General features: G+C 35.4%; 2 protein-coding genes across 2 annotated transcripts; both read right to left on the bottom strand.

Moving 5' to 3' along the window:
• Nucleotides 1–346: 346 nt before the first annotated feature.
• LOC130463509 (uncharacterized) lies at nucleotides 347–2,285 on the bottom strand. Its single transcript, XM_056832655.1, has 8 exons — nucleotides 2,132–2,285; nucleotides 1,778–2,016; nucleotides 1,505–1,657; nucleotides 1,284–1,376; nucleotides 1,076–1,192; nucleotides 598–996; nucleotides 507–514; nucleotides 347–398 (listed from the first exon to the last, which is right to left on the bottom strand). The coding sequence occupies exons 1-8, from the start codon at nucleotides 2,283–2,285 to the stop codon at nucleotides 347–349; spliced, it is 1,215 nt and encodes a 404-aa protein (XP_056688633.1).
• Nucleotides 2,286–7,935: 5,650 nt separating this feature from the next.
• Nucleotides 7,936–9,069, bottom strand: LOC110800714 (uncharacterized). The gene has a single exon (XM_022006027.2). The coding sequence runs from the start codon at nucleotides 9,067–9,069 to the stop codon at nucleotides 7,936–7,938; it is 1,134 nt and encodes a 377-aa protein (XP_021861719.1).
• Nucleotides 9,070–19,468: the final 10,399 nt, after the last annotated feature.

Raw genomic sequence — 19,468 nt, 5'->3', positions numbered from 1 at the left:
AGGTAAACAGGTGATTATGAGAACCTTAAAGCATGCTTACACAGACCAAAAGCCCAGAGATTGCATAAAAATCTAATCAGTTTTGATGTCTCTCATAACGAGCAACATTGATTTTGACTATAGTGGCAATTAGTTAATAGAATCTGATTGCGAAGGAATGCAGCGAGTTGTGATGGAAAGTGACTGATTGGCGGTAGTGCAGGCACTACGTCTGAAGTCAGTAGGGAGCAGCAGGTTTAAAGATAATTGAAATTCAGCAAATTTAAGCCTTTCTCTAATTCAGCAAGGATAATTGAAATTCAGCAGGTCTAGTAGCTGAGATAGACAGACCAAATACACAAGGAGACTATGATTCACAAAGCTTCCCTAGAAGAGTTGCCATCAAATACACAAGGAGACTATGAACAAACATTTCAGTCAGGAGAATGAATTAGCAGGAATTCCATGAAAAAAGTTGCATCTGTTAAGATGAAAGGTTCTGCCAACCTACCGAAAACTAAACGAACCTGTCCAACTATACAACCAAACACCACAACAGAATTTCAATAAAATAATGAGACAATGCAACATATTATAACGCAAAAACAAATACTTTACCTGGTTAATTGTCCTGCTTGTCCCACCAGACTGTCCATTTCGCTCACTGACATGCGGCGCACTAGATGCACCATTTGGAATTGATGGTGTCACAAAATCAGGAATAACTATATTAATCTCGGGATTAGCTTCTTGAAGTTGAGATACAATCATAGACACAACGTGGGGTGCAAGTTGCTGCACCAACTCTGTTTTCATACTCTGCAAGAACTCTTCCGGAATCAAGAATCCTGATTTTTTTTCCTTTTTCTTCAAGTCACTCTTTGTCACACCTTTTCCGTAAAGTGGTACACGGCTTTTGCTTTTGCTTTTGGGACCTTGTATCACTTCAGAGATAAGGTCTTTGGAATTTCTCCCTTCTTCTCCGTTTTGGGTGGACTCTAAAGCATCTAGTTTTGCCTATTTATGGAACTTTAAGTCATTCTCTTACTATATTATCAAAACAATGCAAATATGTAAATGCAACTTGTTAACTTACAATATTCTCTTCGGTTTTCTCAGGGTTGGTAAGGTATGTTCTCCCTGGAACTCTTTTCCTTGATTCTTTGTAGACCTTTGCTTGAGAAGGTTCTTGCTTATCCGGATCCTGCTCTTGCTATTAAAAAGCACAATAACATATATAAGTAACCTCTAATATGCAGCACCAAAATATAAGAAATTTACTAGAAATGAGAATAAGTTGTTACCAATTCATGACGTAAAATTCCAAACCCCTTACGGCCCATCGTGTGCATATCATTTAACAACAAACGATTTTCTCTGTTGGTCTTACTTTCTTCCTATGAGATAAAAACAATAAGTTACAACTACTAAGACCCATTCTTACATGAACATATAAGGAAATTTCATTAAATACCTCAACTTTTTCACATTTCCAGTAATTCAAGAGGTCTTGAAACTAAGGTACTGAAATAGTGTCTGGTTTATTCTTCCATCTTAACTCATCAGTGGCATATGCATAGAAATGATTCTTCTTAAATCTACATTTATAACTACGCCAACTTGTATTGACAGCCTCCATTGCATATTTTCTTCCGGCTTCAGGAACTATATATTTTTCCTATACCAGTCATTGAAGTGACCATTAGTAATATACGAAGCCACAAAGGTCATAATATTTCAAGAAATATCAATGAATATCACTACCAAACTTGTGCAAAACAACAATAATACAACATACCAAAACATAATCCCATATTTTGTCATGTGTGGGCAGATCTCGAAAATTGACATAATTGAGTGGCGCAAGCTCAGAATCCTTCCCCAAAGTTCCGAGGAAGAACTTAAACTCTTCAACAATTTCCTTTGTAGGTCCTACTGGTTGGCCAAATGAGTTCAGAATAATATATTGGCGTTCTTCTCTTGTACGCGCATGAACTTGTGTAAGCTTTGTTGGCCCTCGATGCTTCTTCTTAGGAGCTGTTTCAGTTCAAATATTAATTCAATTATATATTCAGTATGCTAATAAGTTACATGTTTACTAATTGACTCATAAATTATAACTGACTTCACAAATGTAAATGATAACTCATACCTTCCTTTTCGTTTTCAGCTATTGTCTCCAATTCTAAATCAAACCCAAGGCTATATCCAGCATCATTATTATTCAGCTGTACATCATCATCATCATTTTCGTCTCTTATTGGTGATGTTTCAGTATTCAGAATTGGATTACCGGCTGCAACCATTTCATTGTTTTCTAATTGCTTTTTTCGAAAATCAAGATACCTTGTCATGGAACCTGGAGAACAATATGACTTCTGTTTTTGCTTCCTTTTCTTAACAATATCAAGCTGCTCTTGCTCTTTCTCAGAGCTTGTATTGTTGAAAGGTTGGTTCTTCTTCTGACTACATTGTTCTTAAACCTTCTGAACAGAGCTAGTTGAGTTATTATCACGACCTTGCTTAACCTGATGATGCTTCTGTTTGGGATTATTATTCTTCACAAAATCACCAATAGTCGGGGACGGAGCCACAACCTATAGTATAAAGATCAGGTATACAACAGTCAGCATCCATCTCAAGTTAGCATTTTTTTGGCAAATAAAGTATTACTACCTAAAGGAATAAGCAGTTACCTTATGTCCAATATCAGATATTATCACTGTATTTAGTTGATAATTTTCTTTCTGAAATTCAAAATAAGAATATTGTGTAGAGTTTCGAGCTCCAAAATTCACAAAAGGGTACATTACCACAAGATAGAATGCAAGCTAAATCACATGTGTAGATTTGTGTGATCAAGTCTGAACTTGCCATAAAGGTAATGCAGACAACAGAGTAATGCGGAAAATGAAATACATCAGGATTCAATGCTTGTGATACTACTAATTGTAGTTGTACTATCAAGAATCTCTTTCAGTGCTATGGTTAATTTATTCTAAATTACATGCATATTCAACTCTATCTCGGGTTAAGAAAATTAATTCTGGTAGCAGAAGAACCATCCAACTTGATGATTTGACCATTATCTAGCCAACGCCATCTAACAGTCTAACACCAGTGAAAAATCTCCACTGCCCTTGCTATATTGAATGTTCAAATTCACATACCAATTCAAGAATCCTCTCTGGTTTCTAACAGCCACCCAATGATTCTGTTGTTAATCAAACGAGCATCCTCTGCCAAAACATATTTCTGAATCCATGGACTCCTCACAGGGACTGTTTGATGTGTACTGGAATCAAGTAATTTAATAACGCAGCTTCATCTCCCCCTTGACATCAAAGGGTTTATTCCACATAATATAGACAGATGATATCTAAGCTCCCATTCCCTTTCCATCACATAGTACACAAATTTGGATTTAATATCTAAAAAATCTACTAGTAAATAACAGTAAATAATAACAGTAAATAACCGATTAAGTGAAGTTATATCTAGGCATGGGATAGAGCCATCGCATATACAAAAGGAAAAAAGCATGACCAGCACGAAAGGGTGCAAGCAAGGCCAGAGGCCATCCTAATTTAACAAATAATATTCAGATGAGCTTCTGTCATTTACCGATGGCCAGATCACACCTGTATCTATCCTTGTGGAAGTAAAGGCTTCTTGTCATTTACCCTAGACAGTAGACAGTGACTACCAAATGCAACTCTCAACTTATTATACAAGGTAGTTAACAATAAGGCAAAGAGATGGATGCCATGCATAAGTGGAGTTTAAATGACCAAAGGTGTAACTATAATTGACAGACAAATCTAAACCAATAACAAGCAGCAGCAGCAGCAGCAGCAAAGTGACAAGTTTTGGTTAACATTTAATAGAAAAAAACCCAAAAACTTATGAGCACATTTCCTTTTTCCCACGAGGCTACTATAAATCTATAATCCAGACTGTAATGGATTTGCCTATTTTGTGTAGTGAACCATAAGAATATCGGCACACACCTCATGCACAAGCGCAAACAGGATATCCAATTATATACTTCTACACTGATATGAGCTCTGAAGCTCAGGAAGGTTACTGCTTAAACACAAACCTTTCAAATTCATCTAGAACTATTTCGTTGATGCCAAATTGCTCAATCAACCAGAACAAAAGTTGAAAAACAAGATAATATTATAACGCCAAGTTCAATGGAAATCAGAGAATCACATTAACTAATTTCGTTCTTTATAGTCATAAATTTTAGAAAATTAAAATGCCACACCAGGGAATAAATTTCAGAAAATTCTGTCAGTTTCAGTAACAATGAAGAACAAGATTTACAAACCAAGCAGCTAAACACATTAATTTCAAATTCTACCAGTAATTTCTGAATTTGAATTTAGACCTCAAATCTGTAATTCATCAGTAATTAAACAAATTCAACTTTTAATAGCTAATAAAAAACAAGTTTAAGCCTAAGAAATCCAAATTTTCACCCAGATTGATATTAAAAAAGAACCATAAATCAAAAATGAAAAACAGGTTAATAGATGAACTCAATTGGAACTTGGTGTATCATAAATTCACATACAGCCTGTGAGCATGCGCATAGCATGTTACTTGACAACCTTAGCCCTCACTTAATAGTTAATAACTCAATTGTGTGCATGTGTATCATATGAACAATTTATCAAATACATCTGTGAGGTGACAAAGAACGGATTACATTAACACATTAAGGGATGGCAAAGAAACAAACCCAATTCCACTGATTGTCACTGCCCTCTTCTAATAGAAGGGGATGGGAGCTGATATAATCACCTCGGGTGTAAAGATGTAACAGGTAAGGCTCCTCACACTCTGGGCAGAGTGTGGAAGACAGAACAGAAGAAAGAGAAAGAAAATTATAGGTGCTGGAAATTTTCCATTAAAGCAGCATCTAACTTATGCACCACATGCTCATTAGAGACCTTAAAGAACAGCGAACTGCAAATTCAAGAAAAATTACTATCGAAACTTGTAATAACAAAACTTCTAGATGCGACAAGTAATAAAAGGTTTATGTGGCTTGTGAAATCAGTTTACTTGCATCATCGCACTTTTCATCAGTTTATTTTAGACTAACAAATAATGGCAATTAAAAAATGCAATGAAAAACAAATGAGTGAGACAATGAGAACTAAACATTCAGATAAGTACTGTTGTACTGTAGTTATTCCAACCAGATGCTGCAACGTTACACTTCGAACTACAATCTCCTTTAGTCAGCTAGAACCGATAAGCAAGGATTGGCATGTTTGTACTAGCAGCACATCAAGTAAACAACGCAACAAACAGACTCATCAGTGATCAGTCATCACTAAGCCACAAACTAGACACAAACAGGAGTTAATGGCTAAAGCTAACAGTAAAATAAGAGTAGTTCCAATTTTTTACCTTTTTTTTATGACAGGTGAAAACTTCAATTTCCATGTTGCTAGTAGTTTCATCCTCATTACAGCCTCCATCATGCTCAGATGTTGACTCATCATCTGGTTCTTCCACCATGTTATTGCCATTACCATCTGGAAAACCCGTACCTCGAAGTTTTTCTTGTAGTATTTTCTTAGCTAAGTACCCGGCACCTTTAGCAGTCATTCTGTCTACATTCATTTTCAAATTCTCCATCCGCATTCTTTCATATTCTGGAACTCTAGCCTGATGGTGTGAACTAGGAAAGTTGGCCTTATTGGCTTTCATCTGCAAATTTAAAAAACCATAAAAAGAATGTAAAAAAGAAAGGCATGTACATATAGGTCAAAACGATATATGAAAGGAATAAAAAAATAAAAATAAGTTAGACTATGATGACAAACAATAAGTAATTTCAATACCATCAGACAATTCTCTAGGAGGGACTTGAACAACATACTGCCACCCCTCCATATTTAAATTTTCTACAAAATAATACTTGATGTGCCTGGGATGCTAAGATAAATGGCTCTCCCTCAGAAATTTTCTTATTCGTATTAACCATAATAAGCTCATCATCATCTTTTTCCGAGTGAAACCACACACATTTAAATAAGACAACATTAAAATGACCATGATAAGATATCTCAACAATGTCTTGGATTGAACCGTAGTAATTGACGTCTCCCACTACAGGATTTTGATCTTTAGAACTCGCAAAGCTATGTGTCATTGCTGTGAGAGTGACTCCACTATTTTGAGTTACACACTTTGCATCACGCTTCATTGTATGGAATCTATATCCATTAACAGAGTAACCTGTATGCTTTTTGGCCACATAAGAAGGTCCTTTAGATAACCATATGAGATGGTCCGAGATAATTTCTTGACCTTCTTCAACTTCCAACTCAACTTTTTCCCTAAACCAATCGATAAAATCCTTGTTATGGTCTTGTGCACTATTCCATTTCATCTTTCGTTTACTGCTTACACACGTCTTGTGTTCACTGTGATTAAAAAAAGAACATATTTCAAACAATATACAATTGGATAATATATATGCAAAACATAAGGATAGAAAAAATTGTGTTATGGTTTGATATCTTACTTTATGTATCTCTCAACGTCCTCACAATCACAATTGAATAAGACATAACGATGTGCTTGTGCCCATGTAGTTCGATCAATCATATGTCCACAATGCTTTTTTTTTGAGGTCCTTCCCTTTCCTTTGATAGGACGTCCTATCTTAGGTAAAAATGATTGGGAGACAGTGTACTCATTGACATCATGTGTAGATATGTTTAATCGTTTTAAATGTCTAGCAATGAAAGCAATACATTCTTTAGCTTGGTAACCTTCTGCCATGGAGCCTTCTGGACGACCCTTGTTTCGAACATCCAACTTTAACTCATGAAGATACCTCTCAATTCCATACATACAATTTGAACTAACAGGTCCACCCAGCTTAATTTGCTTCACCAAATGTACAGGTAAATGCACTATTATGTCAAAAAAGGCTGGTGGAAAAATCCGCTCAAGCATGCAAAGTGCTTCAACTATCTCAGAATGGAGTCTGTCGAGATGTCGAGGATCAATAGTTTTACTCCATATGCCTTTGAAGAAACCACAAAGTCTTATCAACGGTGTAGCAACATCTTTGGGTAATGTTGTTTTCACGGCAATAGGGAGCAAGTAATTCATCATAAAATGAGCATCATGGCTCTTGTAGCCTGTGATTTTCCGATCTTCGACTTGCACACATCGAGAAATATTAGAAGCATAGCCTTGTGGTAACTTAGAATTTTTTATGACTCGGCAGAACTTGCGTTTTTGTTCCAATGACATCCAGATGCGAGATCTTGGGAATACTTCTCTACCATCTACCAATTTTGGTTGAAGCTCCGGCATGATTTTCATTTTTACCAAATCTCGACGAGCACTTTCATGATCTCTAGTCTTCCCATGTATGTCTAATAATGTCCCAAGAACATTATCAAACACATTTTTCTCAATATGCATTACGTCGAGATTATGGCGATTGGAACAATGCTTCCAATATGGCAACTGAAAAAGTATGGACAACTTTCTCCATGGAATTGGATCATCCTCATCACCCTTCCTTTTCTTTTGCTTCTTTCCAAATTCATTTGGAAAATCACGCAACATATACTCAACATCGGTTCCTTTCAAAGGAATAGGCTCACTTCTTTCCTCAATCACTCCGTCAAAATTCCTCTTATTATAACGCCAAGGGTGACCTGGATCAAGAAATCTACGAGTTGCCCTATAACAATTCTTGTTGCTACAAGGCAATCTCTCCGAATCAATGTCATAATGACAATCAGGGCATGCAAAATATCCTTTTGTGCTCCACCCGGACAACATTGCATAAGCTGGAAAATCACTAACAGTAGTCATCAAAGCTGCACGCATGTCAAACCTTTGATTGCTTGAAGAATCGTAAGTTTCCAACCCAAACTCCCACAATTCCTTTAGATCCTTTATTAGTGGCTACAAATAAATGTCAATATCATTACCGGGGGAAGAAGGACCAGGGATAAGTAAAGCTAACATCAAAAACTCTGGCTTCATAATCATCCATGGAGGCAAGTTATAATTGATCAATATAACTGGCCATGTACTATGTGCAATGCTCATTGAATTGAATGGGCTAAATCCATAAGTAGCTAGCCCCAACCTGACATTGCGCGGATCCTCAGCAAACTTTGGATACAAAGAATCAAACTCCTTCCAAGCTTTTTCGTCTACTGGATGTTGTAAAAGATGATCATTTTCTCGCCCACTAGTATGCCATGTCATGTAGCTTGCAGTCTCTTGGCACATAAAAATCCTTTGCAACCTTCTTTTTATTGGAAAGTGCCTAAGGATCTTTTTGGGAATCCTATGGATTTTTCCATTTTCAAGTGGTGTGTCGTTCTCTGTATCATTCGACTTCCATCTTGGCGTATCACAAACATGGCAACTTGTGGCATTTGCATTCTCTTCCCAGTAAAGCATGCAATCATTGGGGCATGCATCTATCTTAGTATAATTCAACCCCAACACCTTTAAAGCACTCTTCGCTTCATTAAAAGACTTAGGCAATTTGGCATCAGGAAACGCCTCCCTTACAAGGTCTGCAATATCAGCATACGCACCATTGGTCAACTTATGATCACACTTTATGATTAATAGTCTGATCATAAAGGAAAGTTTTGAATGCGTCTTGCACCCGGGATACAATTCCTCCTGACCTCCTTCAAGTAACTGGAAAAACTTTTTTGCCTCATCATTCGGCCCCTCTCTAAAAGCATCACGTGCATCATGTAACAACCCTACTAGATCATCATCCAAATCATCTTGGTTCAACCGTTCATCAGCATCCAAAGTAGGTATTTCTCTTTCAAAGTGCATCCCTAATTCTGACAACTTGTCCGCTCTTGGCACAAAACCATTGCAAACTAGGTGATATCTCACAACTTTTTCATCACACCAATAACGATAATGACAACTACCACATGGACAACAAATTTGGTTTCCTTCAGACTTGGTAGAAAATGCCCTTTTAATATATTCGTTTATTCCTCGTTCATACTCTTTACTCCATTTGGCAGCCATCCACCATTCTTTAGTTCCATTATCCATTTCCGCAAGGTAATAATTAAGTGTGTTAACTCTAATAAAAAGCACAAGAAAAAGAATTATGGTAACCACCAATCAAATTCAATTAAAGAAAAGAATAGATAGATAAATTAGCTACCTAACTTCGTATAACTATATAATACACCTATCTTATTTCATTAACGTTAAAGAAAATAATAGAGGTGTTCACCATTTCCCAGCGTATGCTAAGATTTCTATCTCTTCAACTTAAATTTTTTGGCCAGTCAAACAAAAACCAAATATTTAATGTAGAAAATAACAACTTATATTATAACAACTCTCAACTCTACCAAGTCAATTTCAAGGAACACGAGCAAACTGGTCGACTTATATTATTATTTGAGCAGCAAAGAAACATATCAATGAGGTCTATTATGTGTTAGATTAATTATTAAGCTCTCTTATAAGAAGCATCCTAAGATGAGTCTGATGATTTCAGAATTACACGCAACAGTTGGAAACTTCTACAGCTATTCACACTGCATATTTCCAAATAAACAGTTACTACTTACATTCAAAAGGATAAGTAACCGAATTAATTGATCACGAAACTAATAATAGGAAGTTTCTAGACATAAATATGCAACAAGACATAATTGATTTCAATTGCATGGGAATAGTTGTTTATGGTTTACCACCCTCCAAAGACACTACGTGTGCACAATCAGGGCGCCCCCTCTTCGAAGTCTAAATTCATCAGAAATAAGGGACAAGAAAATACAAAAACACAAAAGCAACAAATACCTCTAATCCATTTCCAAAAGAAAGGGGCAAAAAGTAGCTATCTTAATTCTACTGTGGCAAACATCAATCAGAAACAAAGCTATGGCAAATTACACTAAATTACAATATATATCATCACCAAATTTGCTTTAGATCATGTTTGGGACTTGGAATATAATCCCTTTCACTATTGTATCCATTATTTGTGCAATCTTTCTGCATCTAAAGCATCTGTTCTCTGCATCCAAAGCACATAACATAGTTCATACTTCATATATTATATAACATTCTGATAATACCAAGTTCATGCTGCACCCCTTCTAACATCTTTCATATTACATTTGCCTTAAACATTTTGAGTGGGAAACCCCTATGTCTATTTTCTAATCAAACTCATCTGGATATCTCACTCCCTATGACATGAATAATCCAATTTTAAATTTAGTTGCTGATACAAAGAACTTTTAGATTCAAGTCACACCTCAGAGAGACTCTAGACGCCGTGAAATGTCTGTTCCTTATATATTTGACTTGCTGAAAGCAAAATTTCATCTTACGAAAAGTTCAGTAAAACTAAATCAGATATACAAATTTACAGAATATCTTACAATAATCAACTATGAAGAAATTTAAAAAACGTGTCATTATGCTTACTAGAAAAGGGGGAAAACAGAACAAATGTCAAACCAACACAAAACTATCCAAAATTTAATACACAAACCTGGATTGTGAGTTGATTACATACCGTGAATTTCTCCTCCTAACTTGTTCGAATGCAAAGCCCCAATTCAACCTCCAACTCGATTAACACACTATTTCAAGCACCGGCGTGAGAGGGAATTTCGCAAATGATTTCCCGTTCCAATTTCGCAGAGAATTTCGCAGCCAGTTGCAAGAATTTTGAATTAAGGTCGAGCCTGATTGTGAATCGCAGACCAAAATTGTTAAACTTGGCCAAAGTTTTGATGGAACCCTAACTACGTAAAGAAACTCTACCTATTTTCTCTCTCCAGGATAATTGGAAAGGAAAGGAAAGTGCAGTACGTGTACGTTTGCGTGTGTTTTTTTTTTTACTTTTCTCTTTTCTTTTTTTTTTAATTCAAGTGGGTTGGTTTTGAAAATTTGTGAAAATAATGGGAGGGAATAATGTAATAGTAGGCGGGAAATATTAATTGGTACACCCGTTGCATTAGCCTAATATGCCGTCGCAATTGACCCTCTATTGCAACGGCTTAGAGACACCGTCGCATTAGCCCGGGTTTCTAAAATATTATACAAGATACCGTCGTATTAGCCCTCTTTATTGCAACGGTTCTCGATAAGGTGTCGCATTAGCCTTTTCTTGACCGTTGCATCTGAACAAAAATGTAGTAGTGCGGATCCGGACGTGCTGTGGACTATCTACGGAGGGACGACACTTGGAGTCCTAAAGACTTGTTCTTGTTCGGTTCGGGCGCAGCTAGGGAGGGCACGCTACAAAGTGTATGCATCTAAATTATGCTATATGATTATGTGTAAATAATATGTTTCCTGGCATTATGGTTTTTCCGCATGATTTATGTTTATTCATATGTATCATAACCTAACAGTGGTATCACGAGCCTCTTATTATTTTCATAATCTAAATTGCATGAACATGGTTAAATTTTACAAATTTGCAAAGAATTAAAGGGGTGATTAATTTTCGTAATTAATTGCAAATTGCTTTTTTTTAATTATATGTACGCAGTTTTTCGGCAGTTTCTTCGTTACTCATCCAAATCGAGTGATTTTTGTGTCAATTCCGCATGTAAAAGGCATTCTAAAATTTTGACAAAAAAAGAATTCTTCGGCCGAACCCAGAATTCCCAAATTCGAAGCCTAACTATGACTTTTCGGAGGTTTTAGTTTTTCGAACGCAAAAGTTTGTAAATTTAAGATGTTACATTAAGTATTTGCGATTCTTGTTGAAAAATCTTGAGTTTTTGATTGACCTACTGTATATGTTTAACAATTATGAATGCCTAGACTTGTTAATTATACAACCTAATTTGTAATTATGATTAATTTGTTGAAATTCGAATAATTTAGAATTGATTTGATTTTCATGATTAATTAATAATTTAATTAGGTACCAATGATTAAAATCCACCATAAAAATTGTTAATTTATTTTAAATTTTTAATTTTTATGACCTAGATTTGAATCCATGTTAATCGGAAATTAACTGATTAATAAATTTTCGATTTTTCGCCCTAAAATTATGAAATTAATATGATTTATTAATTTATCATTAATTTTGGAAATAAAATTTTAAATTTTTTATGCAATGCGCTCATAAAACTTGCACGCACAAAGCAATGGACGCTACGTGTTACCCTTTAGGGGTGTTGTATAGTGCGGGCATGCGACGACGAGCAAGGGAGCTCGTCGCCCATGCGGTACGATGTAACGAGCAAGAGCCATGGCACACGAGCACAAGGCAGCACACTGCTCTGTGTCGAGTGTTGTGCGCATATGGGCGAGTGGGCAAGGGCAAAGGGCCAAGGCGCAAGCCATCGGGCAGACGCGTGTGGGCAGCAAGTGTGCTGCGCCACAGCGCGCGCTGCCACGCCCAGCAAGCAAGCAGACGCGAGGCAAGCAGGCGCGACGAGCGAGCGGGCGCGCACAGCGTGGCCTGCACTGCTGCGTTGCGTGTGGCCTGCTTGCGTATTGCTACACGAACAGTCGAGGGGCGTTAAGCCTCGTGCACTCGACGGGGCTTGGGCGCAAGCCCAAGTGCTCTTCGTGTTACGATTGTCGCGTTTAAAATTTTAATTTGAGGTTTTCAGTTCAAGTAATTTTAATTAATTTTAAAATTAATAATTTAAATTGTTTTCTCGGGTTTTAATTTTGAATATTATAATTATTATAAATTCTATTTATACTAATTATTTTACTAAAATTAAACCTTGAATTAATTTAAATTCCACTGAAAATAAATTAAATAAGTGGATTCAATTATAAATTTATATGAGCTTTAAATTTTAATTAAATTTGTATGTCTCCGGTTAGACTAGAAATACATTTTTATGTTTAAAATTAGTAAAGCATATGAATTTATTGGTTTAAGTGGGAGCAATTTTAGTCATAAACTCTTGATTAGGTCTACAAATCCTTTAAGGTTAAACAACTTGATTAGAATTAATAAGGACTGAATAATTGGTAGATTATTGATGCCCTTGATTGATTGCTGCAAATATTTATGTGATGCATAACGTGTTTTACTAACCAGCTATGTGGGCCATTCATGATAATGAATGGGTGAATGGTATATATTGTGTATGTACTGTTTTGCAGGTTATGAAGTGACTAGTATGGCCCAAATAGGATAGAAAATATGGTCTGCGTACCATGAATTTGAATGTAATTGGTCTAAAGTACCACATTTGTTTTTCAATTCAAATATGGTCTACGTACCATCAAATAGTTGTAATTAGTTTAATTATAGCTTATCCTATTTGAAGAAAATGGCGCCTCCCACGGAGATTTTCAAGACGGACTTTGAAGTTGAAGCTTCAAGATGAAGTCGGGCCATACTAGATCACATTTATCTTATGCATGTTTTAAGTTATTTATTTCTTTTAAATATGTCTTAAATATGCATGAGATCGAAGCTTGATTATGTTGCATGATTAAGGATTTTAGTTCACTTAAAATCTAACCAACATAGTAAGAGCTTTAAGTTCCAAACTTAAAAATTGAGTTAAAAGGTGCCATGCCAAAATAACACTTACTTGGATATCCTTTTTTCATCGATCTTAGTAATAGTTTTCCGCCATAGCGAGGTGTTACTTATCGATACTAAAGGGGTAAGGTACACAAATAATTGTGAGTACATGTTAGTTTTGGTGAAACTCAACGATATAAGTAAGGACTCCTTTTATGTCGTGGAAAAATCGAAAGGTTTACCTAATAAGTTCTTAGACGTACCTATCAACCAAGAGTAGTTTCTAGACTATTAGCAAAAGTCTTTTGCTTACCTAAAAGATTTTAGAATTGAGTCTAAATACATAATGTGCTTAATTCTTCAATGGTTTTAGGGTCTTGGAATCATTTTATTCACACCTGCCGGAACAATAAATTCGAATAAAATGCTAATAACTTGTTTAAATTGCACGATTGCTTTAATTTTCAAGTTATTATTCATGATAAATGTTTAGACTATGCATGCTTCAATGAATGTTTTAATTATTGTTTATAATTAAATATCTTGCACTGCAATAAATCCTTTTAGAAAGGTAACAGTAAATTTTCTCGATTGGTAGTGAATCCAAGAACGATTCACGGAAATGAGAGAAAATGAGCAATTTAAAATGTACGTTTCTTTTAGCGACTTTTATGGTTGTTTTCGAGTATCAAAGTCGAATGGCAAACCGATTGGTGCTTGTGAATTCAAAATACAATGTAGTTTTGAGATCATAAAGCATTGAGTTTAAACACTCAGCTTTACCAATGGTTAACAACCTAATATCTTTGTCCATTTAATTCTCGAATGAGTCTAGTCCCTAGACATTCGAATAGATCGATGCTTAGAGAACTTTAGAAGCTTCTGGTAAGATCATCTAGTTGAAACAAAATATTCAACATAAATTAAAATGGTAAGAACCTTGTTGGAGTGACATTGGACATGTCTAAACAAAATATAAAAGTCAACACTAAAGAATACAATTCTTAAGACTGTAAGAAAGGGTACAAGAAATAGGAAAACAAGGAACAAATGAATGAAATTTTACAATTCCGTTTCTACCTGTAAGTTTATGTTTAAAGAGAAGTGACCTAGCAAACAAACTACCTTGGTGTCATATACCGCTTGAAGTTCTTACTTCGGTAATAACTCAAACAATGGAAGCTAGGATACACTAATGACCTACAAGTGGGAAATGAAGCATGGCAATTCTACATTAGTTGTAGGGTCATCCAGTTTGTTTTAAGTCCTTTCAAAGGCTGGAACTTAATGGCTATTTTGTTCCACAATCAGCATACCTAAATGTCTGTTTTCAAACACAGAAAGACTCACATTCAGAAGAACAAAAACAATGTTTGTTTGTTTATTTGAATGAAATGGTCATTTACGGGTTGAGTCAATATGCTTGATTAAAACAAACAACTCTTTAACAATAAAAACTTTACTTGGTTCAAATCAAACCCTTGATTTGAGTTCCACTAATCTTTGGCATTGTTGCTTAGACCATATCAACAAGTTAACATTCAAAAGCTCTATGTTAATGGACTTTTGAAAGTTGATTGATTTCTAGATCATTCAAAACGAGCTAGTATTACTTGTTGAAAGTAACAAAAGATATGAACTATTGTTAGAACGCCTAGACAATAGAGTTCAAAGCTAAAGAAAGATTTTATGACTTTATTATATCACATGGAATTGAGTGAATATTGGTTTATTACTCAATGTGAAATAAGTTTGAATCTGTTTGGCTAGTTCAAAGATTCAGAAGTATAAAATCACTTGGAAAGAAATCATAAAGATCTAGGTTAGATCATGACGATGATTACTTTAAGACCAAATATGATCATCTATGATTGTGTGTTGTAATTTCACAATCTAGGTCCATAAGATATGGCATATCTAAGTTGGAATAATCGAAGTCAATTAGTACTTGATTCGATTAATGATGAATCATAAAGACTTTTCCTATAATTTCTAAAACAAAATGCTCAACTACCACCAAACTAAACCAAATTCGTCAAAGCTATTGAAAAGTAATTTCAGAATAACTTTTCATAATATATATCTAGAGAGTTGCAAAACTCAGTGGGAGCTTAGTGTTTGTCATTCAACAAACTAAGGCCTAAGTATAGATATATGTTTCATTGTGATTTATTCAACTGAGACACAAGGGTATTGTTTCTACCACGAATTTTTGAGAACATAATGTTTGTTTGCTCGAAATAATGTCCTTTTGGAGATTCGTTTCCAAAATGACAAGTGGGAGAAAATAGACCTCGAAAGTCTTCGAGGCGAACAACAAACATAAACGGACATTCCGGAGGCTTTTCGAAGTTCTTCAGAAAATCCGAATGCTTATTCTTTAAGGACTTTAGAAGTGGCTCTAAAGAATAGAAATCTCTTAGAAGACTTTTGCAAGTGCTTCAAGGAGAACGGAATATTCAAAGGACTTTCAAGTGGCTATTGATATTCTATTGTTTGATGTTCTATACCCAAGTAGGCATGGAGTTCAAGTCACCGAAACTATGAGATTCTTCTATTAGATAGTGAAGAAACATAGAGTTCAGGTCAATGAAACTATGAGATTTTTCTATTAGACAGTGAAGAAACCTACAACTTACAGTCAAACTATTATCATGAAGATTAATAAGTTTGTGACTTGTAAGAAAGCTATGACGAAATATAGATTCCCTAAAATGGTTAGAGGCCATATATAGACTTAATGTTTAAATGGTTAAAGGCCATAAAACATAACCAATATTTTGATGACAAAATTGAAATTTTGTTGATTTGCAAGAAAGGTTTCACACCTGTTGGTTGCAATTTTGTTTTAAGGATTGAAACCATCAAACATGGAATTGTGTTCACACACAAATCTAGATTAGTTGCTAAAGGTTACAAGCAAATTCACGGCGTGGATTGTGTTGAAACCTCATGCATAATCGTAATGCTTAAGTCTATAATTCAAGCAATGATTGCATATTGGTACATATGGCAATTGGATGACAAAACGTATTCCTCAATCAAATGTTGGAAGAAACTATGTACATGGTATGTCATAGGATTTGTGGATCCAAATAAATGCTTGAAAAGAAAGCTAGCTTATGAAATCTAAGTACAGATTTAAGCAAGCAATTGGGAATTAGAAATGTATTTTAGTGAAGCTAATAAGTATTTTAGTTTCATAAAATGTACATGACTCTTATAGATATATATGAAGTTTAGTGGGAGTACATAAAAACTTAATTGGTCCTATGTGTATCACACACATATCTCCCTATTGTGAAATAACATCATGACTTAGATTTGAAATTATTCATCAATGACGGACCAAGGCGAAACTTAGTGCATACTGTGTATTAAGATCCATTCACAAAGATCTTATAATATTGTTCTGGATTAAGTAATGGCATTTACTTAATCAAACACGAAAGACTCCATTGGAGATATTCGACCTATAAGAATAAATCTAAGTAAAAGATGTTTGAACTATGTATAAGCATTTACTAAGTTAAACATCAAAGGATCTAAGTAAGATTCTTAACCTATATTATATGTCAAAGAATTTAGCTGGATTTAGTATCTACCGAAACTAGAATGAGCTAAAGTTACATGAATGGAATTCAATTGGGAATTATTCTGCAAAATAATTTATCATGTATGATATAATATGAGGATCGCCAAAAACGTATCGTATGACTTTAGGCATGACGAACATATACCAATCTCTATTGATCTAAGTGAAGATCAACTAGATTGAGATCAAGAATACTTATGGTACTTGAAAAGGTACATAGGAATAGTCCTTGATTCAAGGAAATAAAGATATTCTAAATATTGATGCTACACGCATAAACACTGGCAAAGGATCAAGCAAGATTCCTTTGGAGTTAACCATTGACAAGGACGAGCTAAAAAGCATCGTGTTTTTGAAATGGCAACATGGATTGAAGACCATGAGTTGTTGCGTGAGAAATTAAAAAATAATAATTTCTATGTTCAAGATATAGTTGGAAAGTCTTCCGCATATCTGTGAACTGCTTGGATAAGTAAATCCAAATAAAGCATCACTAGCAACCTAAACAGTTGAAGTAAAATTACTTATTGCCTAAGAAGCAATAAAACAGGGTTGTTTTAAAGAGTTCTTCACTTAACTTGTGTAGATCACCTGTCTGCTGGCTTGATGGTTCTTCATTGCAAAATGCGCAGAACCACTATCTAAGTAAGAAAGACTAGATCATATAATAAACAAACTCAAAAGATCTTATCATCATATCTCGAAAAACATTCGATGAAAAGGATATTAAGATTGACAAAGCATGATAACTAAATCTATGCAACAAGTGAGAAGCAACACTCACATTGTAGCACTGGAAATCAAGCATAGCTTTGAAATTCCATGAATTGTTTTAGAAGATGGGTTTGAGGCCCATGGTTGTAAAACATTGGGGTTGAACATTTATCATATATGAAATGTATTTTCATATTCCATTTAATCTTGGTTTAGTATTAAATGATGAGTCCCTTCAAATTTGACGATATATTCAAGATAGACTGTCAGGACCAGTCCTGTGACTAAGAAATGTCTATCAAGTGAACTTGAATTTCAAAAGTTGAAAATGGTCCCTGGTCGGAGTTTTCTATAAAGATGGACGCATAGAAAACGTTAGACGACTAGAATGCAAGATGACTAGTAGTTCTGTTTCTTGAACTATGTGGACATGGCAATGTCGTAATCATTTGCATAGATACTTACTTCGGGAAGACTAGTATCGGACAAACCTATGAAACTTTACTGTAAGAGATGAAAATCTGTCATAAGTAAATTTCATTAAAATTATTAGACACTAAATCATCAATACCTGAGTGATTTGAGATTACTTGTTTGGGAACTGGTTACTTTGACGTTGACCAACCGTCGCACCGTAAAAGGAGGCTATAAAGGCAACGCTCAGGTAATCACCTATCAAACGAAGTCTAATCTCAAGATCGTAAGATTTGGATTGTCCTCCCATAAATCGGGATGAGATGCTTAAAAGTTGTACAAGGCCACTCGGAGAGCTAGAAACTGTAAAATGCATGGCCGTGCTCGGATGAATCATAGGCTATGATTATCTTTTTATTTGATCAATTGAACTCTGAAACCGAGAAACACCTCTGGACATAATGAGGATGACAACTCTTACCTTATGTTCAAGAGCAAGCATCGAGCGACAAAGGAATTAGGAAATGCACACTTGTCCCTAAGGACAAGTGGAAGACTGAAGGAAATAGTGCCCTCGGTCCAAGTATGCATATAATATTAAGTCTAATAAATGCTGTGAGCTGAATGCCTAGCTAGAGGCCGCTTCAGTTCAAGTGGAATTAATTATATTAATCCACATCTTACTCTTGACTGAACCCGTAGGGTCACACAAATAGTACGTAAACAGATCAAGTATTTAATGGCATTAAATACTCCATCTATGGATATTCGGAATCGACGGATCTTGGTTCCAGTGGGAGCTGAGGTCGTCAAAGGCAAGCAAATGAATACTCCGGAAACGATGATATTGCCGGAAACGAAAATATGGATCGTATCGGAAACATAAATATTATCCAAGTCGTAGATGTTGCCGGAAACGGAAACATGGTACGAATCGGAAAATATTAATGGAAATGGAAATATTGCCGGAATCGGAAATATTGTCGGAAACGGAAATATTGTCTGAATCGGAAATATTATCGGAATCGGAAAATAATTCCGGAAACGGAAATATTAAATATTTGTTCGAAACGAAAATTAATTCCGGAATTGGAAATGTTAAATATTGTTCGTATCGGAAATGAATTCCGGAATCGGGAAATTAATCGGAAGCGCGTCGTACGAATTAGCATCGGACGAGGCCTACCAGACAAAGGCCCAGCACGAAGCCGGGCCATCGCCCAGCAAGCCAGCGCGCCACACGAACA

Source organism: Spinacia oleracea, chromosome 1 (genome assembly GCF_020520425.1).
Source record: "Spinacia oleracea cultivar Varoflay chromosome 1, BTI_SOV_V1, whole genome shotgun sequence".
In the NCBI taxonomy this organism is placed as follows: Eukaryota; Viridiplantae; Streptophyta; class Magnoliopsida; order Caryophyllales; family Amaranthaceae; genus Spinacia; species Spinacia oleracea.
Note: the sequence above shows the minus strand (reverse complement) of the source record. Positions and strands in the feature narration are given on the sequence as shown.